Raw genomic sequence first — 27,840 nt, 5'->3', positions numbered from 1 at the left:
ATCAATCAATCGAATATATGCTGCAAGTATATCACACTGTACATTGTTTGCATTTTCACTGTTTTTGCATGTGGCTTCCCAGAAAGTGTTATCTTTTTAAATAACTTTTAATTTTAAAGTAATTTTGAAATAAGTTTGAATTTGCAGAAAAGTTGCCAAGACAGAAGAGTTGCCAAGTGAGTTTCTGTATGTCTTTCACTCATCTTTCCCTAACGTTAACACCTTACATAACCATGGTATAGTTGTCAGAACAAAGCAACCCCATAAAATTTTAGAGTTGCCTTGTTCATGTGCAGCAGAGAATCAAGCAACTCTGATATAATGATCTTCTTCTGATGGAAAATTTGGTTTAAAGTCTGGCTGATTGAAATTTGGAGCACTTTTCCCCTCCCCCAGAAAGTATGACTTTCTGTATTTTCCAGTCAGAGCACAGAAGTCTATCTAATCCATAATGTCCTGAAAAATATCATTAGTAGTTTACTAACAGCTGTAGAACTCTTTTTACTACAAGCAATCCTGTTTCTACATGTGAACGCATTCAGAATTTTGAGTTTGAAGTGCTTTGGAGTCTGGTAACTCTGCTGGAGTATTGAATTTGTAGTCTGTTCTCTATGGTTCCATTTAGTGTCTTACTTTCCCTACTTTTAGGCTACTCACTTTCTGAGGTTAGAGGGCAGAAGTGAGAAGTGTGCCTAATATCATCCTTAATGGGAAGTAACATGCCCTTAGAGCACTTTTCTAAAGAGAGCTATCTTCTTTCTTTTTCTGAATTACAGCTTCCTCAGGGATAGGTTGATAAGGAAGTGTTTGTCCTGAAATGGTCTTTTCCTAGAGCTGAGTAGAATTACCTTGGGGAACTGGACAGTCCGAAGTGTCACAGCAATGACCTGTGGTCTGAGGACAGAGTTCCTAGTGCCTGCTCCAACCCCGGATCAGCCTGGGCTTTGTGCAAGACACTTCCCTGCTTGGGGCCTTGGTTCCTCATCTGCAAAGCCAGGGGGCTCCACAGATCTCTTTCTAGCTGAATATTTTCTCAAAAACAGATTTTACTGGGGGCGAGCATGTTAATGATCGTGGTGATAGTTTCATGAGTGTGTATATATGTGTCAAAACTTATCAAATTGCATATTTTAAATATGTGCAGTTTATTGTATGTCATGTACACCTCAATACAGCTCTCTAAGCATTTTATGCAGCTTCTAGAGTGATGAGGGGGTAGAAGGATGAAGCTCTATATATAATCCTCACCCGAGGGTATTGTTTCCATTGCTCTTCAGAGAGAGTGGAAGGGAGAGAGAGAGAGACATCGACGTGAGAGAGACACATTGATTGGCTGCCTCCTGCACGCTCCCCGGCTAGGGCCAGGGATCAAGCCTGCAGCCGAGGTGCGTGCCCTTGGCTGGAATCGAACCTGGGACCCTTCAGTCCACAGGCCAATGCTCTAACCACTGAGCCAAACCGGTTAGGGCAAGGATCTGTTTATATTGTCAGGAGTGACAATGACAGAAACAACAGTGTTTTCTGGAATTTATTTATTTATTATGTATTCATTTGTTATTTATTTTAAATGACTATTTTCATCCATTCCAGAAAATGCCCTTTTTTCTCATCTCAGGCACGATCCTGGAGTCTCTCTCTTCTTTGGACTAACTCTAGGCTCAGGAGTGAGGGCTCCAGACTTATCTTGGATTCCCACTGCGGCTCTAGGCTCACCCCCACTGTCCTTTTCAGAAAGAAAAGAGAGCTATCATGTACCTAACACTCATAGTGACTTCAGTTCATTGGGTGGTACTTCCCAGTAAAAATTCCTCTTTGAACTTTTGCAACTTCCCATAAGGTGACACTTGGATGAGTAACTGCTGAGAGGCTGCCATGGAGGTGGCTTCTGCCCACTGGAAAGCACCTTTCCTTGACCTCTCCTATACCCAGTCACGCACCAGTCACTCAACATGGACTTGCTATTCTTCCACTGAAATACCTCTTGGAGCCCATCTCAAGCATTTCTTCTGCTACCACCTAGTCCAGATGCATTATCTTAAGTCTGGATTTCTCTAGAAAGCTCCTTGGCTCCCTGCTTACAGTATCTCTGCTGGGCAACCCATCTTGCAAGACTCATCATTCTCAATACTGCCCTCATCATCACGTACTTGCTCAGGAACTTTCCAAGGCTCTACACTTCGCCCTCTCATCAGGTGTAAACTCCTCTCCTTGTACTGTGAGGCCCTCCACCATGTAGCCCCACCTTCTCATGTTTTATTTTTTCCACCTGTTCAAGGTCAAGGCTGCCCGAGCGGGGCACGTTTCCTACCTAACCCAATCGTGTGCCATATGTTTTCCCAGTTCTCTACCTTTCCCATGTTTCCGTATCACCAGAAATCCAGGATCTCCTCTGCAAATCCTATCTACCCTAAGATTCAGTTCAAATCCCAACTTTTCCAACAAGCTTTTACTGATTTTCCAAGTACACTCACTTCAATTCATATGACTACTGTTTACTTGAGGGATACTGGGGACATGAGGATGAGTTATGGTTTTAGCCTAGTTTGTTTCTGTTTTCTCCAGACAGCCAAGAGACTAAAAAAACCCCAAGTTTTATCCAGGAGTTTCTTAAGCCAGAAACACTCTTTCCCCTTCAAGTAGGTACTTGAGGCTTCTAACCCAGGGATTTAAAGTGGGTGCAAATGAAGAATTTGACATTCAGAGGACAGATGAAAATTTCTTTGTTTCTGTTTATGGTTGATTCTTGCCAGGCTGAGGATAATGTGTGTGAATGACTAAAATGCAAGAAAGTATGATTCCTAAAAGGAGCTCGGTGTATTTTCTTCTTTTTCAGTGAAGAGTAAATTCTGATTAATGTAGATGTATGTTATAGACAAGAAAAGATCACCTTTGTTTTTTAAAAAAACACTTTGTTTAAAAATCAGCTTCTGCGCTGGCCGCTTTGGCTCAGTGCTTAGAATGTCAACCTGAGTACTGAAGGGTTTTGGGTTTGATTTCCGATCAAAGGCATGTACTTTGGTTGCAGGTTCAATCCCCGGCCCCGGTCAGGGTGCATTCAGGAGGCAACCAATCAATGTGTTTCTCTCACACCAATGTTTCTCTCTCTGTTTCTTTCCTTCTCTCCTATTGTCTCTAAAAAAATCAATGAAAAAAATATCCTCGGGTGAGAGTTAACAACAACAAAACAAAATCAAATTCTATGATATGATATAATTTTTGTTTAAGGCTCTAAAACACAGAACTTTGGACAGATATACACCAAATGATTTTCTTTGGGTGGAGAAATTATTAGTGATTACATAAGTTTTATCTAAACTTCCTATTTCTGACAATTTCATTGTCAGAAACACATTTTCAGTTTGGGGAAAAAGCACAGAAACAAAGACTTCAATTTGGAACAAACGCAGATGGATCACTTTAGAGACAGTCCAAAATTGAATATTAAAAGGCCTTCTGTTTTGTTTTAATACAGAGTGAGAACTGGACAGGGCCACATCTACAGGGAGATTCCGCAGATGTGGACTCAGTGATTGCAGTGTTTAAGGGTAAACATTATAAAAATAAACAAATGAGTAAACTAATGGAATGTGATAGACAGGATGTCTAAGTAATTACTATAAATGCTGTGTCGTTTGTTTTTGTCAGAGACCCAGAAAGGACTTTAACCTCTAGGTCTATTAATCTGGCTTCTATCACTGGGTAGAGCTAGTGGCACTTTATGTTCTAAATCATAAATACTCAATTTGCCCTTGGTATGCTCTTTCCACTAAAGTTTGTTATCTCAGCGTAGGAATGGAAAATGTACGAATTGGTGATATCACACAGGTGGGTGTCTACAACCTTGAGAATTTGACCTGCAGGTGGGAATTTTACCATGTGGGAATGCACTAGAGTTCTTACACGGCTGACAGATTGGCCTCAGTCATGGTCCCTATAAATACCTTCTGGACTAACACCGAATTCTAGACTCTAGGAGGACCATTGACCATGAGGTTGATCCTGTTTTTTGGTGCCCTTTTGGGGCATATCTACTGTCGAGAAACATTTGTTGGGTAAGTTATGGTTTCTGATACCTGTTTGAGTTTTGCTTACTTGAGTTAGAGTCTCTCTCTGGGTGTGGCAGAATCATGGGTGTAAGTGTTCAGCATTTTCAGAGAGTTCTCTTAGATTTGGAGAGGGGAGCGAGGGATTAATAGAAATGAGTGATCGAGAGAGAGAGAGAGAGAGAGAGAGAGAGAGAGAGAGAGAGAGAGGTGAATGACATTTAAAGAAAAACAATTGAAAACCAAATACATATACCCAACTTCTCTGTGCCCTTGCTCATTTCCCCTTCTGGTGATCAGGATGTGGGGATGATACATGATTGAAAATACAGCTCTTTGGCCATTTATCTCAGCGCCATCTCAGTAAGTGATGGGTTATTCTCCCACCTCCTCTTCTCTCCCTTCCTGGGCTTCATCCACCATGTTAACCCTTGTCTTCCCATCTTCAGATCTAGTGCCCAGATAGTGGGACCTCATACAGTGGGAAGGCCAGGGCGGCAGGTTTCAGTCCAGATCCCATTGTCAAGGCTTTGTAAGATTCATCTCTGCGCCACAGTACTTGGCTCCCAAGATTCTATGAAGGGCTTCAGGCAGCATTTCTTGAAGAGTGTTCTAGGGAACTAATAAAGTGGTGAAATAGATTTGGCCCCCAAAAGTGGGTGGTCGAATGAATTTTGGAAGTAGAGGGTTAAATAAACTATAGGATTTCTAGGCCCTTTTACTAAGTTATCATGCGCTGTAAATCTATGAGAGGGGATCTAGGTTGCTACACCTACCCAATATTTTTGATCATCAAATTCCTCACTTAAAAAAAAAAAAAGGCTAAGCAGCTCAAACGGCGACTATTCCTTAGCACACACACCAGGAAATATTAGCTTAATGTATTACTTTTCCCAGTGCCTTTCCATTTTAAAGGAGAACTCCTGGGAGTCTATACATTAGTCAAAAGGAATGACAAGTGGAAGAATTTTCAGACCATCTGTGGCAGGTGGATACTTGAAGGCAGGAGAGCCTTGAAGAACTCAGTCTATCCATGTATTCCACTCGAGTTCACTGGAAATTGCATGGTGCTTGGTTTCAGAAGACCTGAATTCTTATCCCTGTATGAGGCTCTTTGTACCAACCCCTTACCCACAAACAGGCAGGGCAGTGACACAGGAAATCACTTGGAGAAAGGGATAGAGGAAAAACATCTGTCACCAAGGGTGACAAAAATCCAGCTCTACCACCAAACTTTTTCTAAAGATACGTGTTTGCTTGTTGTGCATCTCCTTTTTCCTGCCAAGCTGTCCTTGGTATCCTTCATTCCCCTTTAAGTGTATGTGTGTAGAGAGAGAGGCACACCGTGATTTTCCTGGGTCCCAATTGTCCCTAGCCACATCTCAGGTTTGGGCTACATAAATGGTGTTTGGAAATGGAACTCTGATACAGTTCAGTTAACAACAGCAACAAACCACCCTAGGTCTACCCAGGTGTGAATTCAATTCCTCTTACAAGCACCAAACTAATTATTCCACTTTTTTTTAAACTTTTCTCTGACAAACAGGAACAGACAAGTTTTAAAAGCCAGTTCTTTATGAGCAGCAGGTGCTATTTGAGAATAATCATTAGCTAAAGGAAAGGTAACTTTAATGTCAAGCTTCCTGCTAGGAGCATGTACACCTCTTAATTATTATTTAGATAACATACCCTTGGGGGAAGTAAAGCCATTCTATCAACTGCTCATTCTGGGGATGTGGGTCAGTATACTATTTATTAGTTTCTTGATTGTCAAAGGGATTATTAACTGCTGCATTAACCTCCTGGCATGTGGACATTAATAGGAGCAGAAAGCAACAGGAAACGGTGTCCAGGTTTTGCTTTTAAGGTCATGTCTGTGGTTAATATTCTTTAGAGATCAAGTTCTTGAGATCACACCAAGGAATGAAGAACAAATAAAAAGTTTGGCGGAACTGGAGGCTGAAGAACATCTTCAGGTATCTTTCCTAGAGGGGGTTTCTGTTTCCCAGGGCAACTACTGCACAGTTAGACACGGTGATTGAAATCTCTTACTTTGGACCGTGTCTCATCTTTTCTGACAGTGTGCAGAATGTTAACTCATGAAACTGGGATGCAGAAAACCTGGGCTCCTGTCCCAACTATGTGACACTGAGCAAGTCACCTATGTTTCCTGTGTCTCATTTTCCCATTCAGTATAATGAGAATAAATAAACCATTCTTCTGTCTCACAGATTTATTATAAGAATGAAAAGAGAGATTAAAGCTACTTTGAAAAATTTCAAACACCTTTAACGCATTATTTCCCACCTAAAGTGATTTATAGTATTAACATTCTGTTATAAAATGAATTAGATCACTTAAATGTCAGCTGTTAAAAAAACTGCCATAGTTTTAAATAATCTGTTCCTTCTGCCTGTTTTAATATCTAACCATGGGGAGGGGGTGTTTATAACACAAATGCCGATGCTTGGCTATTTAAAAACCCTTCTTGCAATATCACTGCGGTTCTACAATGATTCCAGTCTTGTGGGCTTGAGATAAAATAGATATGAATTGATTTCTTGAAACCTATCAGTGCTGCCCTAGCCAGTCTGGTTCAGTGGTTAGAGCATCGGCCTGAGGACTGAAGGGTCTTGGGTTCAATTCCGCTCAAGGGCACATACCTCAGTTGCAGCCTCGATCCCTGGGGTCCGGTCAGGGCGAGTGCGGGAGGCAACCAATCGATGTGTCTCTCTCACATCAATGTTTGTCTCTCTCCCTCTCCCTTCCACTCTCTGAAAAGCAATGGAAAAATATCCTCGGGTGAGGGTTAAAAAAAAAAAAAATCTATCAGTGCTGACCTGTGCTTTTCCCTGGAAATACTCACTCATTGCCCTGGCCTTTTATCACTTTCAGCTTGATTTCTGGAAACCACCCACCATACCAGGAGAGACAGCCCATGTCCGAGTTCCCTTTGTCAGTGTCCAGGCAGTCAAAGTTTTCTTGGAGTCCCAGGACATTGCTTATTCCATCATGATTGACGATGTTCAGGTAATTACCCCACAGACCATCCTTCCAGAGACTTGCTGGTCCACTTGAACGGAAGAACCATCCTCTTTTATCCTTGCGCACCCTCTGCCAGGGAACTAGGGCCTTCCTGCAGTCTGGGCCACAGGCTAGAGTGGGTAGGGAGGCCCTGTCCCTGTCTTTAGCATTTGGCATGAATGGGATATGGTAATAAAAATTTTAAGGGAAAAGGGCAAAAGAGAGCAGGCATGAAATATAAAAGGCAAACTGATGGATATTAGTCAAAGTAGGTAAAAGTAAGATGTTATTTCTCTGGTTTTTAATTGGAGGTTATCTTAGGCCCTGTGAACCAAAGGCGAAGCAGTCAACTCCATTTTTATAGGGTAATTTACTTCTGGGAAAACTGGCCAGAGCATACAGACAGATGGCCCAGCAGTTTTGCACAAATTATTCTTTGGTACCAGACCCCTGTCCCTGTACTTGTGTGTGTGTGTGTACTTTTTTATAGTATAACTCAGGTACTAATGATTGACAGGACAAAGGGACAAAGAATGCAGTAGTTCCAGGGGCCATACCTCCTGATGGTTTGTGATAGAGCAGCAATTTTCAACCGGTGTGCAGCAAGAATTTTTAAAACATGCATTACCTGATTATTTAGTCAGGGGCACTGACCTCTTTCCCCTTAGATTGTCAGATAAAAAAAATGACAACAGCCAACACAGCAACAGCTGTCCTGTGTGAACGAGTCAAAATTATACCTATTTTTTTGTCAGATCAGCAAAAAAATCTTTTTTTGGTGTGCCACAGATTTTTGTAATCCGTTTATGTGCCATGAGATGAAAAAGGTTGAAAACTGCTGTGATAGATGATTGTTTATAATCGATACTATTGCCAGTTTGAGATTTACCTTGGTTGTCATGCCATTCCAGATGTTATCAACAAAAAATATTCACGGCTACATTTTAAGGAACACAGATAATCATCAATTAGAAAGCTTTGCTATGCTTGCTGAGGACTGTGTGGTTGGTCAAAGGTCATAGCATGAAACTTAAAAATTGAATGAAACCCAGGACACAGAGATGGAGCTGATTTTGTTCACATCTACACCTATACACCCTGGGTTCCCAGAGAGGTAGCATCCACCATAAGACAACCATGGGGCTGACTGTCATTCTATATTTGCAGCATCTGGCTGGCCAGAAGCCCCATTAATGTCCCACCCACTTTCAGGGTGCTACCAGAATAAGGGAAAGGCATGACCCCAAAGCCTATAGGACAGGAAAAGGAATGTTTGGGACTGGGGACCTGAGTGTCACCATTTCCTTCACAATTGTAGTTGCAAATGCACTGTTCTAAAGTAATCATAGGTATAATTGCTTTGTCTTAGGTTCTGTTGGACGAAGAGAATGAAGAAATGTTATTTAATCAGAAGAGAGAACGGAATGGTAACTTCAACTTTGAGGCTTATCATAGCTGGGAAGAGGTAGGTGTTTCAAAATGAACATCTGAGAAATGGGACATTCTCCTCTCAGATGACAAAGCCTATGCTTCCACTTGGTGATTTAATGGCACTTATCCTCCTATTTCCTAACTTCTCCAAGTTTCCCTAGGAGTTCACAGCTAGTATTAAGTGTCACTGCCTTAAGGCAGGACCTGAAGCCCACCTGCCCATCCCGGCAGCCACTCCATTACTTTCGAAGCACCCAGGAGTGTCTTAAGTGAGCACACAAACATCCTGCCACGCTCATGCTCTCTGCTGAAGGCCCCCTTGCTGATTTCTGGCCTGCGCTGCCTACAAAGCCGTTTGAGAGCTGTGCTTCACTCACGGCTGTCATCGACGATAGAATTAGGGGACATCTTGAGATCTCCGACTTCCAGCCAAGAGCTGGGTTTCTCAACCTGCCCAAAGCTCCCATACCTCACAGGTGCAAAGCCTCTGCTGTCTTTCTGGGTTTTGCTGCATTTAAGAAGGCTCCTCTCCTCCCCCTTAGTCACACACTGACACCTGGGTGCCTGGACAGTGTTGCACTTGTCTCTGACAGACCTTTTCTGGGGCCCACAGGGGTCTATGTGCATTCACTGATTTGGGGGTGAGGGATGGAGGGGAGGGGATGAGGAGATGGGGTTTGAGGGCCTAAGGAGAGTAGGAAAGAGCCAGAGAGGAGGTATCCTGTAGGCACCGATTCCCCAAATCAGGAATTACAAAATGCAAAGAACTCTGAAAACGAAGTTCCTCCCCCTAATTTCTTTGGTGACAAAACCTGACCTAAAACTCATTTGGGGGCAAAATCTGGCCTGAACTGACTTGCTACTCATTGGTCACTGCCAGAAATACCAATGTATTTGCATATGGAGCAATGCCGCACATGTAAATATACAGTACAGGCTTCCTACCTGCTTAAAACCGCTCTCCCGCCACCCCCCCCCCCCAAATCTTAATTTGAAAAATATGTGTGGCCCCTAAGATAAGGGGTTGTGGACTGACTCAGGGAGGGAGAAAAGGGACGAGCACCATTCGGTGTCCGTCCTGGGACAGCAGACACCGGCAACAGCTGGAGCAGCTGTGTTCATCCTGCGGACACCCCCAGACGGGTCTCAGTCCCAGCAATGGACGCAGCCTGGGTGCCCCAGCTGCACGGAATTTCAATCAACTTCGCAAATAAGAGGCGATGTGGCTGGTGACAGGCGCCTCTGAGGCAGGCCCCCCATCGCCCGGGCCTGAAGTGGCCCGGCCGCGTCTCCTAATGCCCGCCTCGCCCCTCAACCCACTTTATTTTTGGTACCCCAGTTATTTGCGTTCCTCTGCTAGCGAGGGCGAGAAGCTTCCCGACTGGGGACGGTCCCCCCCAGACTGGGCCGAGGGAAGCCACAGGGCAGCCTGAAAAGTGCCATTTTGTTTGAAGCACATCACTGGCAAGAGGCGGCTTCGCAGCCGCAAAATGGCTTCCCGGGTCCAGCCCCGGCAGCCGCCCCGACTCCTCTCAGCTCCGGCTCAGACGCCCCCAATCCCGCAGCGTCTGCCGCGCCGCCCACCCCGTTTCGCCCCGCGGGAGCGGCCCTGCGGGCGACAGGAACGTCGCCGGCGGGCGCGTCAGAGCGCTCGTTCGCAAATGTCTGTCTGTCCGTCTCCCACACTGCAGATTTCCCAAGCAATGGACGACCTCGTGGCCGAGCACCCCGGGCTCGTGAGCAAAGTGAACATCGGCTATTCTTTCGAGAAACGGCCCATGAGCGTGCTCAAGGTACGCGGCCGCGGCGCGGGCCTCGCCTCCGCGCGCTCCCGCGGGCGCGCGGCTCTCGGCTTCTCCCCCCCCCCCCCCCCCCCCCCCCCGCCGCTCTGACGGCCGCGCAGTTCCGGCCCCCGCTCGAGCCAACCGGTCCGCGCCGGTTTGGAGTCTCCACCGCCCGCTCGCCCCCCTTCTCTTCCTCTTCCTCCCCCTCCGCTCACTGGCGCGGGCCTGCGGGGTGAATTAATGCTCTCCTGTTGATAGATTCACTCGCGGGGAACCGGGGCCAGGGCGCCAATCGGAACGGGGGGTGCGGGCCCCACAGAGGGGGGAGGATGGGGGGAGGTGCTGGACCCGGCCGGGGGGGGGGGGGGATAGGTGAGACCTTCAGTGATTAATCAGGCTAGTAGTTCCGCGCCTTCTCGCCCCCCTTCCTTTCCTTTTTTTTTTTTTAACCGATATTTAAAAAAAAAAAAAAAAAAAAGCGCCAAAGCCAGAGCCGCATTTTAAAAAGGGAGAGTTCCCGCATTAAAAAAAAAAAAAAAAAAGCCCCGCAGTGTGCGAAAGCGTGACGGGCAACTAAATCGCCCAGGCAACCTGTAACCTCTGACAGACTCCGTGCGGAAATGTCGAGTTTTTTTCACCGTGCCCTGAAAAACAGTGAAAATTATTTCTCCAGATTTCCTAGAAAGAGTTTGTTGAGGGAAGAAGGAAAAAAAAAGAAAAAAAAAGAATGTCACAACTGCCTGCTAAATTTGGAAACGCCGTGGCTGAGAACCAGCGGGCTCGGGACAGATGGATTTCACCAGAGTGTTTTCCTCCGCGCGGGCGGAGGGAGCGGGGTGCCCGCTTTATTGACTGTGGGCCGGGCGGCGGCGCGGGTCCCACCGCCGCCCTTTAAAAAGACTTCCCCCCGCGGGCTGCTCCCCGAGCCGGTCGGGACCCCCGGCCCCCGCCCCCCGGGCCTGCCCCGCCGCAGGGCGGTTCGCGGGTGCGAACGGTACGTGTTTTTTGAAAGTTCCCCGATTTTTACGTTTGCACTCAACGGAGGAAAAAGGCAGGGAACACTTGGAACGAAAACTCTCAAAACCCGTGAAATGCAGTTTTTAGCCCGGGTTGGCATTTCCCGTTTCCCTGATCTGCTATGTTTAGAGTGTCGCGCCGAGATAGAAGTTGATGGTGCAAAAATAATCTCTTCCTCCCCATTTACTGATCCAGTTGGCAAAGCCGCTGCTCCAAATAAAACGGAGTCGCTTAGGTCATAAAATTTAAACTCTGGAAAGCACCTCCGGAGCCTGCCATCCTGTTTTTTATGACGGACTCAAGAGGTTATCACGAGCCTTTTTATTACAAAAATAACGCAGTCGTTGCATAAAATTGGAAGAGAAACAAACCAAAAAAAAAAAAAAAAGGAAAGAAAGAAAAAAGGCAAACACCCCATACCCCTAATTCCACGACTATGGGATGTAGCTGTTTACATGTCGCTTTATATCCATTTTTCTCCTTGCTCTCTCCCTTGCCCTTTCTCGTGTGTGTGTACATACACACTTATACACACGAACTAGCCTTTTTAGGAAATAAAAATGGCATCATACGCTTCTGTAACCTGTTTTCCGAAATTTACAACAGTGAACGTATTTTCATGTCATTACATTACCTGCAATGATTTTTTACAAACACGAAAAAAGAAAAAGTCTGTGCTCTTGTTAGCTTGCACTTAAGCTTACATTAAAGGGGATCAAGAAAATCACGTTAAGTGAGATGAGTTAATTGATGCATCACTGCCTACACCTCCTCCTCCTCTCTCAATCACATCAAGTTACAGAAAGAGGGACAGACAAGGCAATGGGTAAAAGAGAGGGGACTGGGGGCTGCAGCGGTGCAGCGTTCACATTTCCACGTTTCTCTTGCAGTTCAGTACCGGAGGGGACAAGCCGGCCATCTGGCTAGACGCCGGGATCCATGCTCGAGAGTGGGTAACACAAGCTACTGCAGTGTGGACAGCATATAAGGTCATTTTGCCTAAATTCCTCGATTATTTTGTTTTTCTGAGATCAGAACCCACCTAACCACACAGCAATCCCTGGGATCCTAACCTCTGACGCGCTCAGCCCAGTCGCTTCTCCTGTCACACAGGCAGGAATCAGATCCATTCAACCTTTTTTGGTATTGCCCCAGCCAGCACCCTGGCACTTTCCCTCAGGCAGGCCACTGTGTGCCTGTTAAAAGAAACAGCAAGCTAGAAGAGATTGAGAGGGTAGCAAAGAAGGACCCCGGGGAGTCAGATTTCAGCAGCATACGAACAGACAAGAGAAAAATTGCTTTGCTGCCTTGAATTCCCAGGGCTGAGGCACAATGTGCTAGAAATCTATAAAATTGCGAAAGGGGCTCAGATGGAAAATATAAACAGGTGCTAGAAGAGTTTACTTTGACCTACAGATCCAGAGTGGAATTAGTTAAGGGGTTTTGGTGGTTCTGAAAATTTTCCAAATGTGATTTTGAAGTCAGAGTGTAGCAATACCTTTCTTCCACATGTTTATTGGCTTTAGAGTCAGGACACCAGGCTGGGTGTGACCTCGTCTGGTATTTCTTAAGTAATTCAAAAGTGACACACTATAAATCAGAATGTTAATTCATGAGCAAAGGAAATCAATCCACATCAGATCATTCAAGCATGTGCAACCACGTGCACACCAACTGATAGATTTTTCCCTTCAATTAAAATGCGGTTACCTTTAGGGTATTATGAAATGGATATTTAACAGTTGAATAATAATGCTTTAGGATGGCTGAGCACAGGAAATGAGTAAATTTTAATCCAGCAGAAACTTCAACTCTACTGCAATTGATTGCAAGTAGAAATTTAATTCCCCAGATGGAATTTAACCAGTTCTCTGTATCTTTAGAAAAGTCTCTGCATATTTAAGTTATCAGATGTTGGTTGTGAGTTCTTTTGGAAGGCTACGCTGTGTGGTAATTAAGGAAAACTGCAAAAATGTCTTTGATTCATAGATCCCTGTAAACCACATACACCATTGCCTACCATTGCAAAATCCCTCACCAGAATTAATAGGAAGAATTCTTCTGCTTTTGAGAGAAAATGGATAAGTAATACCTGATTTTTATTAAATATAAGTAAATAATTCTGACCAGAGATAAAAGTATAGACACTGGCATATGAAACACATTAACACTCCAGGAGATTGGATGAAGTCCTGTGAGACTTTCATTGACCAGCAGTGATATCTAGTTCAGGTTTGGAAAAAACACGTTGCCTTAATATTCTATCCTATATTCCTGGTGAAAGGGAAGGATGAGCTTGACATATATGCCGTTGTCTCTGCTCAGATTGCCTCTGATTATGGAAATGATCCATCCATCACTTCCATTTTGGACACAATGGATATCTTCCTGCTGCCGGTCACAAACCCTGATGGATATGTGTTCTCTCAAACCAAAGTAAGCCTGGACTTTTTCTCTCCTTTTTAAAATAAATTTTTTTTTTTTTTTTTTTTTAGTTTTTCTTCTCTTAAAACAAGAATCTAAGGAGTAGGAACTTTGAAAACAAAAAAGTAATCTTTCTGTCCTTGATTTACTGTAAACAGAATGCCTAATCTCTCAATAGTGGCCCTGAATTGAGGCATGCAGCGGAATTTATAATCACTTCTTATTCCAGCCCACGAAGTCTTCACATATTGCCTCCGTCAGAGCCTCATTTCAGCTGTTAGGCTGGGCTATTAGAGTTCAGTGTTCACTGTGAGTCACCTAGGAGATTTGTTCCAATTATCTCTGTGTTTTTGTGGCAGGATTGATAGAAAAGAGGAGGCGGATGTTACCTGCTGACAATTAGATTTGTGGTAGGATTTAGGTAGGCAGTACAATACATCTAACATTTTACTTAAAATCTGTAGAAGAAATCCTCTGGAGTATTACTAAAAGGAGTTATGCCGTTCTTTTTTTCCTTTAAAAATCTCATTACAAAACACCATTGTGACAACCGTGACCCCATGTATGTTCAAATTGAGTGAGAGCTTCAAGTTTATTTTTGGAGAGATCTGACTATGATAGCATTTTTCAATGTGTGTTCAAAAGGAATTCGTACAAATACTAGTACTCATCTTGTGAGATACCCTATGAATAAAAGTTCCACACACAAGTTTGGGAAATAATCGCCGCTGTATCCCTCTCTTGCAGTTTCATAAAAAAATATTGGAGCATTTAAAAAAACCCTTAGAAGTTCTAAAGTAAATCAGCCAATTTAGTTCTATATTTCCCCCAAATACTCTGTCGCAGAACACTTGCTCTCTCCCCACTTTTTTGTTTTGTTTTTGTTTTGTTTTTGTTTTTTGTTTTCGTTGTTAACGTTTAATAGAACTGGTGTTCTAGGGACTGTGCCTGGCAGGTATTTGTGTGAGATGGGGAATATCCGCCTCTCTCGGTGTGAGACTGCCTGGAGGCAGAATTCTGTAGAAGGACTGCGCCACACCTCCGTGGCAAAGGAAATTCGTGCAGTTCCTAAGGGGCCTTCCCGGAGGGATGGAGGGAGATGAACAGAATTCTAAAGAGACCTTCTCATCAGGCTAAATGACCGTATTTTTTTCTGTTGGATTTTAAAGAATCGTATGTGGCGAAAGACCCGGTCCAAGGTATCTGGAAGCCGCTGTGTTGGTGTGGATCCCAACCGGAACTGGGACGCAGGTTTTGGAGGTGAGCGCAGGGACTTGCCTCCAGGGATGGTCCCACGTTGTCTGGCCAGCTCGCTGTTTTGCATGGCTCTGCATGGCTGTCAGCCTGCTAAGCCCATTCAGGATCCAAGCCATTTAAAAACCTATTTCAAAAACACTTAACTAAATTCCCTTCACAGGCGCGCAGTGCTGTCACAGAGCTCTGAACAGCATTTAATATATTTTGTCTCACATCTCGGTTTCCCCACGAGCTGTAGCCGGGCACGGCTTCCAGAGCTCTCAGAGCAAGACATTGCGCAATGGCGGGAGGCCTCCGGAAGCCCCGAACCAACCACTAGAGGGAGATAGGATCTATTGTGAGAAGCAGCATTACATCATCTATGGATGCTTCGAGAAAGAAAACTAAAGTACAAATAGGATTAAGAACTTGATTTTCAAAATAGATTCAAAAGAGAAAATATTAGCTTGCTGCTCTGGCTCTGTTGACTTGCAGCTCTAGCTTTTTTGGAGTTCAGTGGAAGTCTGGTTGGGGCGCTCCTTTATGTTTTCAGGCATCAGTTGTTAAAACTCCTTATATTCCTCTGATCACAGAATTGAAATTTGTTTGGTTTTTCCTTATTAGGTATGATAATAGTGAGGTGAGAAACTATCTCTTTCACTGTAGTTTTCATAACACAGCACAGTGTCTGGAACATAGAGGCAATCATGGAATATTTGTAAGACAAATAAATTAGTGAGGTTCATTGAACCAAGAGAGAACACGCTAGGGGACTGTGACAGGATACAGATGAGTGGCAACTTCTTAATTCATCGATTTTACAGTAGTGTTTTTTTTTAGTGTAGGGAAAAAAATAACCAAAGCATCAGATCTGAAATAATATCCTTATAAAATAATCCTAAAATAAGAGTAACAGGCTATATTTTTCCTTTGTCCATATCACTTAGAGACCCTGGGGAGTCCCAGCCCCTGTTTATCCCATCAGAGTTTCTCTAGCATTCATAGCCCTGGCCAGGTCACGGTGGACCCACTTCAGTAGTCATGGGTAACTCTAGTTGCTGAGAAAATCAAGGCCAAAGGTATCCTTGTTGTCAAATGTAGTTGTGATTTCCGCACTGTAGAAAAGGTGTCAGAGGTTCTTTGCATTTGTGGCTTTGTGACTTAGAAGTACAGATGCATAGAATCTTCTACTCTTGGACTCTTAAGAATTGGAAGGGATCCCAGAATAATGAACTTGCTCAACTCCTACCCAATGCAGGAATTCCATCTATAATAGTAAATCTAGCTTTTCTTCCAACAACTCCCACAGAGAGGAGATGACCTAATTGGATAGCTCTTTCTGCCATATAAAAGAACCATATTTTAAAGAAGAGAGATACGTCCAGAATCACTTCAGTTAGGCTTCCTGACTGACATTCTTGCTCTGATTTCCAGAGGAGGAACTTAGTGATGCGTGGTAACTGCCTCCATACCACTCATCTTTAAAGTGTCTCCTTAAAGCTCACTGTTCTCTTTGGGCTGCTTCTGTATCCCATCAGGACCTGGAGCCAGCAAGAACCCTTGCTCTGATTCATACCATGGACCCAGTGCCAACTCTGAAGTTGAAGTGAAATCCATAGTGGACTTCATCAAGAGTCATGGAAAAGTCAAGGCCTTCATTACCCTCCACAGCTATTCCCAGCTGCTGATGTTCCCCTATGGGTATAAATGTACAAAGTTAGATGACTTTAATGAGCTGGTGAGTTTCCGAAACTTCATTTTAGCTCAAATATCCATTGTGTGCACAAGTAAGTTTCAGTCATAAAGTTAGGTACTGAGATGAGAGTGTACTAGTGATAGGTTATAAAGATGGATGAGATATACTGTGTCCAACCACTGAGAAGATTGTGGTGTGGACTTTCCTCAATTAAGTTTCCTTGGGAAATAGAATTCACGGAAGTATTATTGCCTTAATCTAGATGGGCAGTACCCTGATTTGAACATAAGCTCCGTGGATGTGCTTTCTGTTGCTTAGGAAATAACCACTTGGATTTGGACCAAAGCTCTCGAATCTAGAGTCAGACACTCTATGCTGTCTTCCAGATCCTTGCCCAGTACCTTCCTGGCGCCTGTCACCTGCACTAGTGTATGATGTTGGGCATAAAACACTCACTTGCCTAACTTGATGTTGTCCATCATGTTTCCTGTTTGAGGAATAAGCAAACTGATGGCAGCCTTAAAGCAGATGGGCACTTCTCGGGGGGCTGCTAACAAATGAGCAAAAACTATCTCCAGCTGAAGAGATGGGGATAAATATTTGTCTTCATCCCCAAATGTGTAAATATTTGGCTTTTAGGCTTGATGTTTGAAGCCCATATGCTAGAGATAAGCCCTGAAATGCGACCTTTTGGTTGATTTACTTTCAAATAGATTCTTGTCAATAGCTCCTGGCAGAAATGGAATAGATTATTCCAATTCAGGTGTAGCTTTCGTCTCATCAGTTGGATTTTTAGCACTGTGGGCAGTTTTCAGGGTTTTGATGGTGTGTCGTATCACCCAAGGTTGAATTGGGGGAAGAAGAATGTTGGGATTGAAAAGAACTTAAAAGGGACTTTTAGTAGATCTAGATCACCTTAAGTTATCCAAACCTGGTGCTCATATCTCTGCCAGATAGTTATTCATCTTGTGATTATATGGGCTCCTGGCGTCAAGGTGCCTGTTCCATTTTGGGGCATGCATTCTTTGATTGCATGCATTCTTCCTTATAGAGAGCCAAGCCACCTCCTTATGGTTTTCACCTACCAGCCCTGATATATGGTCTGGCTCCATGCAGCAAGTTTATTTCTCTTTGAGAGGCAAATCCATTGGTTACTTGAAGACCAGTAACCTGTTTCTCCTAGCTTTTTCCTTACCTCAACTAAACAGTTCTTTCAAGCACTCATAATTGGGTCCCAAGTTTCCATACCATTCAGGTTGCTATTTTCCAAACATGCTTTGTTTTTTTTGTGTGTTCTTTAAGAGTAGCTCCCAGAAGTGAATGTAAAACTTGTGCTGTGGGTTAAACAGCACAGCAGAGCATGACCATAACTGCCCTCATCCAGACTGTGCACTTTTGCTTGTGCAGCTGAGGGTCAATTAATTGGCAGTAGCTCTGTACCGTTGACTCATGTTGGGCTTATTGACAACTGAAACCCCCAGGCTCTCTGAGGATTCTGCCGAGCCAGGTTTCCCCCATCTGGTAATTGTACAGTTGTTTTCCTGGACCGAAGTTTAAGACCTTACATTTATCCTTAGCAAGGATAGTAAAGCCTCAATCAGTCAAAATTGGAAGCCTCAAATAATGGAAAATATTTTGCTGAGCTCTACTTCTTGGAAAAAGAGACAATCATAGGGAAATAAGCCAATGTAAGGATCTAGCATTGAAAAAAACACACCTTTCAGGGCACATTCTGGGGTCAGTACATAATTTATTGAGCCCCTTACTCCCACCCTATTTCCATCCATAGTCTTGAACAAGAAGAGGTTGTGGCAAAGTAATGACCCTGGTCAATATTAACAAAACATCTGGATGATCAAATAAATAGGAAGATCTTCATGCTGTATTTTATTATTATTATTATTATAGAGGATGTATGAGATGTTAAACTGATAAAAATACATACTACACTTGATCTTAGCCAAAAGGCCAAGAAGTGATGATGTTGTATTTTAAAAGCCCAACAAAAGCGAGCTGTGCTTACTTCTCAGTGAAAATGGTTGAAATAAAAAGGGTGTTCTGTTTAATCCTCAATTATCCAGAGAGTCCAGTTAACCACACTGTCCCATTCTACATTCTGCTTTTGGGCATCTGTTCTTCCAAGAGACAAGTGTTATTCATTCACCTTTCCTTGGTTCTCCCACTGTAGAATGAAGTGGCCCAAAAGGCTTCCCAGTCTCTGCAGAAACTGCACGGCACCAAGTACAGAGTGGGACCTATCTGCTCAGTCATCTGTAAGTATCTAATGTGTTTTTACAAATAATCCACTAAGATAGCAGGCACCATGTGATTTTGGGTAAAAGCCTTTAAATGCCCTGATGTGAAATGGATACACCTTCATGCATGAAACCCAGACTTATCCAGTTTCCCTCAGCAAGGTTGGGTCTCCTCCATGAGACATTTACTATGTGATGTCTAGAACAAAGAACTTTCTAAATATTGGAGTTGTGTACTCTGCTTGTCACCATCCTTACACCTCACTGTCAGCATGTGGAATCTGTGCCTGAAAATGGGCCTTTATCAAGACCTGGTCCTAAGTCATCACTTTTATTAATTGCACCTTTCTTGGCCAGACTTCCTGAAACTCCCCTCTCCCACAGTGGACTGGGCTAGAAACAAGAAACAACTGCAGTGCTATGGGAAATCCCAATGCACCCTCATGCAGCTTGTGAGTCCCCCAAAGGCATCCCTCCAATTTCTTATGGACACAGCTAGAAATGTAGGACCTTACGGCTGAATGCCCAGGAGTTCCCTAGTGCTCCCCTGTCCATGATCCTTTGGAAACAAATGCCTCTTATAAGTATTCACTCTGTTCAACATACTTTTATTAAGCATCTACTAAGTGCTAATCGTTATGCCAAGTACTAGAGACATAATGAACCCACATAGAGAACTCACTGTTCAGTATGGGAGATGAAGAGGAAGTCAGTGAACTTCAGTATGATTTAGTAGGTTGCCTCCAACCTGCTGAGAGTTTCCCTTGACCCTACCCCCCAGGTCTTTTATATAGATTATAAGTATATAAGGGGGAAAGGAGCGGGTGGGAGAACTTGTGGAGCTGGGGCCTCATTTCCCCTCCTCCCTGGTCCCCTTTCCCTGGGGCCATTTGTTAAAAAAAGAATAAGAATTTTAAAAATGAAAATATAGCAATAGAAGGCTATAAATGCTACAAAAGTATTAGAAAGTTGGAGGGATTTGACGGTAGCAGAGTCAGGAAAAGCTTCATATAGGAAGAATGCAGGTTTTTGTGTGTGTTTTTTTTAATTCTCACCTGAGGATATGTTTTTCCATTACTTTTCAGAGAGAGTGGAAGGGAGAGAGAGAGAGAAACATCGATGTGAGAGAGAGACATCGATTGGTTGCCTCCCGAGAGCCTGTAACCGAGGTACGTGCCCTTGACTGGAATCGATGCTCTAACCACTGAACCAAACAGGCTAGGGCAGAAGGCAGGGTTTTGAAGGCTGATCACCAGATAGCTGGAGAAGGGGAAACGGAATGGGGCATTCTGGCTCCTCCACAGCACGTGCAAAGGCATAGAAGGGTGAAACTTTATGATGCGCTGTGAGCTACAAGGAGGTTTGGGGCTGCTGGAATGAAAGTGGTAAGAAGGGGGAGTAGGGAGTTCAGGATTTTGTGTACCATGTTAAGGAGTTTAGGTTTTAACCTAAAGGATTCTGGAAGCCACTGGAGAGTTTTCAGCAGGGCAGTGAACATGTCGAGGCATCGTGTTTTAATTTAGGTAAAACATGTTAGCTTCGGGGGTGGGGTGGGGGGGGATGAAGTAATAATGGACTGGAAGTAGGAGCATCTCACAGGAAGGGTAGGAAGAGTTTGGGGGAGAAATGGTGGCCTAACTAGAGCAGCCATGATGGAAGGGAGACATTTAGGAGGCAAAACCAAAGTCTTTTGCCATTTTATTGGCTGTGAAGAGTTTCTCACTGAAGGACACTGAATGGTGCCATTAATTGATGGAGACATCCAGGAAGGTGAAACTATGGTGAGCTTGGAAAGATACTGAGTTTAGCTCTGGAAATACTGAGGTGGTTTTCAAGTGGAGATGTCCTGCAGGCCTTGGGCTACATGGCCCTGAGATTTTGCAGAGAGAAATTTGGGGGTAGTTGATATAGAGAGGATGGTTGGGACAGGAGAGCAAGATCATTTTGGAGTGGGAAGAGCCCTAGGCAGAGGAGGGGAGCAAGGTGATAGGCAGAAGAGGTTAGCAGTAAAGGAGAGACACAGCAGCTGGGCAGAGAGGAGGCAGAGAACCCTGTGTTTCAGACATGGGGAAGGAGCAATTGTTGGAAAGGCAGCAGTGTTTAACAACGACAAAGGCCACAGAGGCCAAATATTACAAGGACAGAATATTTACCATTGGATTTTCATCGCCAGAGTTAAAAAAAAAAAATTCAACTGAGTAAATTTGAAGATCTAATTGGCTTTTTAAAGCGATTCACGAATCGGGCAGCATCCCATTGAGCAACTAAAAGGGCACTCTGGGGGTTGTACAAACTGAAAGGTTTTTATAGGCAGAAAGAGGTGGGACCAAGAAGTTAAGAGCGGATTATTTCAGGCAAGGACACCTTCCCTGAGGGGAAGGCAGAGGGTCTTAACAGGCAGATTAACTCACTAGTGTGGATCAGGAAATTCCAAACTGACTTGTTTAAAATGCTACTCCTGGGAGAGGCTGAAACAGCAATTAGGTTAGGTATTAAATCTAGGTTTGGTATCATGGGCTTTTTAGCACAAGTGATGCCATTTTGGGCCTGTGGTTCTCGCTTTTTAATACTAGTGTGGGGGAGGAAGAAATTTTCCTATATCTTCAAGGTTCTTTCAGCTGGTTTAATAAATAAACATGAGCCCTGGCCAGGTGGCTCAGTTGGTTGGAGTGATGGAGTGTTGTCCCCTGCACTGAAAAGGTGTGGTGGGTTTGATTCCCGGTCATGGCACATACCTAGGTTGTGGGTTCCATTCCCCAGTCGGGATGTGTACGGGAGAGGACCGATTGATGCTTCTCTCTCTCATCATGTTCCCCCCCCTTTCCTCTATCTAAAAAAATCAATAAAAACATATCCTTGGGTGAAGATTAAAAATAAATAAGTAAATAGACACAAGACAGATTAACAAGGAAAAAAATGACCAAATTTAATTACATGCAGATGTATGGGAACCCCACATACATGAGAGAGTCAGAGACCCCACATACATGTTCAAAAGCAGAAAGGGAAAATGTATATATGTGTGTGTGTGTGTGTGTGTGTGTGTAATATGTGATGTAGAAGGTCAGAACAATAAGAGCAGATGTTCAGTAAATAGAAATTTGCCCTGCCCTATAGATAAGTCAAAAAAAGAAAAAAAAGAAAAAAGATTATCTCTGATAATTAATTATGGGTAAGGCCCCTAATTTGAATTCTTCTAGGTAGTTAAGCGGGAAAAGGCAGAAGTTTCTCTTGATCCTGCAGTGTCCTGGTTGCCTTTAGCTCAGAACAACTGCATTTCACAGACACATCTTGGGGTAACTTGTTCTGAACCCCTACACTAGCTTATTGGTGACCTTAAGCAGAGCAGTTTCAGAAGAGTAGAGGGCAGCTGGAGGAGCACAGTGATGGGAGAGAGAGACTGGTGAGTACACTACTCTCCAGAGGAAGCTGGATGGGAGGTCAAGGGAAGGAGACAAGGAAGTGAGGATTCCCCCCTTCCCCCTTTTTTTTTTTTAAATAAGATATTTACTGTGGGGAAAGATTAAGAGAGGGAGAGGTGAAGGATACAGGAGAGAGAAGACATGGCCAGTGTAATATTGTTCCAGAGTGAGGGATAGAGGGGCAAACGGGACAAGCAGAGGTGGGCAGATCGGGCTTGAACGAGAAGAGGGAGTCTGCAGATGTGCGGGGGGCAAAGATAGCTCCATCTGTAGGAGGGTGGTGGCAGAAATCTGAGGGAATGAACACTTGTGAGTCATGGTTTTCTTAATGGGACTCATGAAAAAGCAAAATTCAACCCAGTAAATTTGAAGGTCTAATTGGCTTTATTAAGTGATTCATGAACCAGGCAGCATCTCATCTAGCAACTAGAAGGGCACTCTGGGGGTTGTCCAAGATGGAAGGTTTTTATAGGGAGAAAGAAGTGGGATCAAGAACTGAAGAGTGGATTATTTCAGTCAAGGACACCTTCCCTTAGGGGAAGGAAGGGGGGTCTTATCAAGCAGATTACCCCACTAGAGTGGATCAGGAAATTCCAAACTGACTAGTTTTAAATGCTACTCTGGGGAGAGTCTGAAACTGCAATTAGATCACGAATTAAATCTAGGTTTGGTATCATGGGCTTTTAGCATAAGTGATGCCATTTTGGGCCTGTGGGTTTCTCTTTAACTGAATTTTGGAGAGCAGAGGAGTAATAATTTACTCATCTTATCTAGAACACAAGGAAAATACAGAAACTACTGATCTGGTAATATTTCAGATCACGAAAGTTCTTTTATTCCAGATTATGATTTCTTTTTTTCTATTATGATGCATTTAAAAACTTCATTAAAAAAGAATCCAGCCCTACCTGGTTTGGCTCATTGGTTAGAGTGTTAGCCCGTGGACTGAAGGGTCCTGGGTTCAATTCTGTCCAAGGGCAAGTACCTCGGTTACAGGCTTGATACCCAGCCCCAGTCGGGATGCGTGCAGGAGGCAACCAATTGTGTGTGTCTCTCATCAATGTTCCCCTCTCTCTCTCTCTCTGACAAGCAATGGAAAAAATATCCTAGGGTGAAGATTAAAAAAAAAAAAGAATCCAATAACCAACATTTTTATTTTGTTTCAATTTGGTTAATGGTTTTGTCAGTGAACACAAATATATTTATCTAGTTTGTTGATGTAAGAACTGGCAAACTTGTAGAGAATTTTTACAATAATTTGAGGCAGAGTACACCTGGAAGCAAGATCTCAACAGACTGAGTGAGCTCTCCCTCTCAGTAGGGCGCCCGCACCTTTCCCTTCCCCTTCCCCCTCTTCATCCCCCCAGGTGCATTACCTCTGCCTTTCTCTCTCCTAAGCAACAAGGGCACTTCTACCTCTGTAACTTTCTAAATAAACTTTCTCTTATAATTTGAAGGGGGAAAAATCTCAACAGACTGAGAAAAATGCTTTAGAGAATAACAGTTTGTAGTTTCTTTTATGCATTTGAGATGGAGGGAAGTAAGGAAGATTACATGAAGGTGAGAGAAAGCAAGGTGGGATCACCTGGCAGGAGAATTAAGATTATGGGCTCTCTTGAGGGTGGCCATGCTTTAGAAGGAGGGGTTTGAAAAGGGGCATTTCAGAGGTGTGTTAACCTAGATGTACAGAAATAATGGACATGACTTGCTTAAGGCAAAGATAAGCCTTTTATAGGCCTGGGATGTGACTATCCACCATGACTTGCCCAGTTAGGAGTTTATGATCAGATTGCCCTGTGAGATTACTTTCCCTACAACCCCTTTTTGGTCCACAAGTTGTAATCAATGTCAGCATTCTATCTTGTGTCCAGCTTTCTTTCCAGTCAAAGTTATTTCCTGTGTAATTTTGTTTTTCCACTCTAGGTATTTGTTATTCCATTATAGTGCTATATCCCAGTTATTGGGCCTTTGGATTGTTTCACTTTTTGCTAAGCATTGCTACTGTGAACATGTTGGTACACACTCCTTTCTCTTTTAGAGCTCTTTGGTATGGGTTCCCAAGACAGGAGTTCCAAGTCAAATGGAATGAACAGCTTCGGAGCTCTTGTTACATGTTTTTTAGGCTATTCTCTAGGAAGGCTGATCTGCTTACAGTTGTCCAGACCTTTTAAACTATTTTCCATGTGGGATTGTCCTCCTCTTTGGCGGGTGAACCTCCAGGGAGGAGGGCCTTCTGAGTGATGGCAGTAGGGAGGAAGCCATCGTGGCCACTTAAGGCTGAGGATCGGATGCTTTCTCTGGTTGGCAGCTTCTGAGTAGAGGTTGGAGTTCAGAATGTTAGCAGAATGGCATCTTCTGCCCCCGAGACCCTCAAATGGTGTCCCAGCCATTTTATTACAAGGAATCTCGTTTCCCCCCCTCTTTAGCTGAGGTACTTTCAAGTAAGGTAGACCTTGGAAGGCTGAGGTTTAGTATGCTTTTCTTGGTAAGGTCACAGATATTGAAGGCATTTTTAATAAGCAAATATCAGACAAGTACAGGGTTTGCTGTCTGGTTTTTTGGGAACCTGACCATTAGTGGTCAAGCAAGTTCTGGCTACATCTCTGCCTAGAGCTGACTCTGTTATCTTTGCTCCTGGCCTCATTCCAGCTTGGACAAGCACTTCCTCTTGGAGCTAGTCCCAATTAAGTACTTTTTGCCTCCTGCCCAAGACTGGTATGCAGCTCTGAGCTGAGCACCTGCTTCACTCCACCCAAGAGGTGGCTGGATTTCTGTGGTGGGTGAGACAGTTCCTGGGCAGTTTCTCATTTGGAAAGGGCTAGAGGAGCTGCACTATGATAGGTGTTTGGTCCAGGAGGAGTTGTTACTTGAGTTCTTTCTCAGAGAAGTGTAGGGGGGAAAAAACAGACCTTGGGAACAGGGGCCTGGGTTTGAGTTACAGCTCCACCAAGTAACCTTGGGGAGGTCACTCATCCTCCCTTGGTTTCTTTTACATTTATTTATTCTATTTTTCTGTTAATTCTTACCCGAGGATATTTTTTCCATTGATTTTTAGAGAGAGTGGAAGGGAGGCAGGGAGGCGGAGAGAGAGAGACCGGGAGAGAGAGAGAAACATCAATGTGAGAGAGACACATCGATTGGTTGCCTCTTGCACGTGCCTGGACTGGGGCTGGCAATCGAATCTGCAACCCAAGTATGTGCTCTTGACTAGAATCAAACCTGAGACCTTTTGGTGCATGGGCCGACCCTCTAGCCACTGAGCAACACCAGCCAGGGCTTCCCTTGGTTTCTTCATCTGTGAAATGGGTTGTTGAGAGGCTCAAAAGATAGAATGTAGAGTAAAAGTGTTCACTAACTCTAAGGCACTATATAAATGTTTCGTGTTAGTTTCCTGGTGAACTACTCTCCTGCAGATGCCTTTTATCCTTAATGTGGCCTAACTTCTAAAATAGGATCCTACTCATTTATTGATAATCATAGTTATAACAATAACTGACATTTATTGAATGCCTACTCTACATACATTATCCTAGCTCCTTCACTTAATTTCTTTGAACCTCAGTTTTCTCATCTGTAAAATGGAAATAATACTAATATCTACTTCCTGACTCAAGTGGTGATTAAATGAACCAATTTTTCATAGTGCCTATCACATTTAGTAAGTGCTCAACAAGTGTTGAAATCATAAATATCATATTATTTCATTTAATTCTCATTGCTCTGTGAAATTAGTAGTATTGTTATCCCCATTAGACAGAGGAAGCATTTTGGACTCAGTGAGATAAGTATGTGCCTTAGGTCAGCCAGCTAATGTTTTGCAGAGTCAGGATTCAGTCTGAAGCTAACATTCCATCCACTATAGGCTTCTTAGTGGGATTGGCTGTGTCACGTAGCCATACCAAAGGCATAAGTTAGTAATTCTGGTACCTAGGAAGATTCAGTTCAAGTCAGAAATCATTTGGTATTTGTTATTTACCAGGTTACATAGCTGCTGTGAGTGAAGACAAAGACACTAGTCTCAGGAGTTCAGTGCTCATTCACAATATTAACCATGAGTCCTGCTTCTCCCTGGTACAACCTCCTTGATCTTTCCCATTGCCCAACCCCATTCTTGGGGACTAGGTGACTTCCTCCATCTCTGCCTCAGCTATCTCCTTCATTTGACCTCTACCTGCTCTCCCCGGGCAGGGCCTCAGAGGCCAGTCCATGATTCAGCTCTTCTGAGTCATGATCACCCTAAGTCTTTGTAGGCTAATGCCACCTTCCTTCATCATCTGTCTTGTCAGTGGTCACGCATTACACAAATGCACATTACTGGGTGAACCCATCACACATAGGTACTGGGCATGTTATTTGATATCAGAACAAGGCCTATTTCACCCTTATACTGAAAATCCCCTGAGGGCAGGGATCAAATTTTTTCTTCTACTTATAAACGTTCCTCTCTCTCTAGAGAAAACAAAGTCTGCGCCCAGCACTTTTCTAAAGAAGGAAGTGGGGGGCCTCCCTATGTTGTAGAGGATGTCAGTTGGCGATCAGGCAGGATTCCAAATGGCCGGGTGAAGCCAGAGGCTCCTAAGAACACCAGAGGAAACCTAACTGTAGTGTTCATTTACATAACACCTTTTGCTTTTCAAATTAATCTTGTATTTTTTCATAAGCGTGACCCCCTACTAAGCTATCCCTGCCCTCTAGGACCTTGCAGATAGGGGCCTAACTTACCTTTTTTAATAATAGTAGAACTTAGCATAGAGGTTACATAGCTGTGAGAGGCCAGTGGCAATGGCATAACCAGACTTTATTCTTATTTGCCCTTCAGACCAAGCCAGTGGAGGAAGCATTGACTGGGCCTATGACTTTGGCATCAAATACTCATTTGCCTTTGAACTGAGAGACACGGGTAGATACGGCTTCCTCTTGCCTGCCAAGCAGATCTTACCCACAGCCGAAGAGACCTGGCTTGGCTTGAAGACAATCATGGAGCATGTGCGAGACCATCCCTATTAGGGCTCTGGGGGATAAACACCATTAAAAGTCTAGTTTGAAGCAAAGTTGGGGAGTGATTATTTCTTTTTTGAATCCTGAACTAGGAGAATTAATTCTTCAGTTTATGCTGCCCTAAAAGGCAGCAAACCACTGAGCTGTACCCCTTCCTCTTTTTAAAAAAAATTAATCCTTAGGAAAATGTTCCCAACATCCTTTCAACATTAAAAAAAAGTGGTAAAATATACATATCATAAAAGTCACCATTTTAACCACGTTTAAGTGTACAAGTCAATGGCATAAAGTACATTTACAGTATTACACATTGATCACCACCATCCATCCCCAGAGCTTTGTCATCCCAAACGGAAGCTCTGCACCCACTGAGCAATAACTCCCCATCCCCCCTCCCTCCAGCCCCTGGTAACCTCTAGTCTACTTCTGTCTCTGTGAATCTGCCTATTCTAGGTACCATATGCAAATAGAATGACACAGTATTTGTCCTTTTGTGACTGGCTTAGATCA

The 27,840-nt window shown here is 43.7% G+C and overlaps 1 protein-coding gene and 1 pseudogene across 1 annotated transcript; one reads left to right on the top strand and one right to left on the bottom strand.

Annotated features, from left to right (window-relative positions):
* Positions 1 to 3,987: 3,987 nt before the first annotated feature.
* Positions 3,988 to 27,374, top strand: CPA2 (carboxypeptidase A2). Its single transcript, XM_016213401.2, has 11 exons — positions 3,988 to 4,052; positions 5,938 to 6,019; positions 6,939 to 7,073; positions 8,437 to 8,532; positions 10,190 to 10,291; positions 12,190 to 12,288; positions 13,625 to 13,735; positions 14,893 to 14,983; positions 16,498 to 16,697; positions 18,844 to 18,928; positions 27,152 to 27,374. The coding sequence occupies exons 1-11, from the start codon at positions 3,988 to 3,990 to the stop codon at positions 27,337 to 27,339; spliced, it is 1,254 nt and encodes a 417-aa protein (XP_016068887.1). The 3' UTR covers positions 27,340 to 27,374.
* On the bottom strand, positions 18,522 to 18,635 carry LOC148092194 (U2 spliceosomal RNA; annotated as a pseudogene).
* Positions 27,375 to 27,840: the final 466 nt, after the last annotated feature.

The sequence above is a fragment of the Miniopterus natalensis genome, chromosome 10, assembly GCF_054644295.1.
Source record: "Miniopterus natalensis isolate mMinNat1 chromosome 10, mMinNat1.hap1, whole genome shotgun sequence".
Lineage (NCBI taxonomy): Eukaryota > Metazoa > Chordata > Mammalia > Chiroptera > Miniopteridae > Miniopterus > Miniopterus natalensis.
The sequence above is the reverse complement of the archived record's forward strand: the minus strand, read 5'-3'. Positions and strand labels throughout refer to the sequence as shown.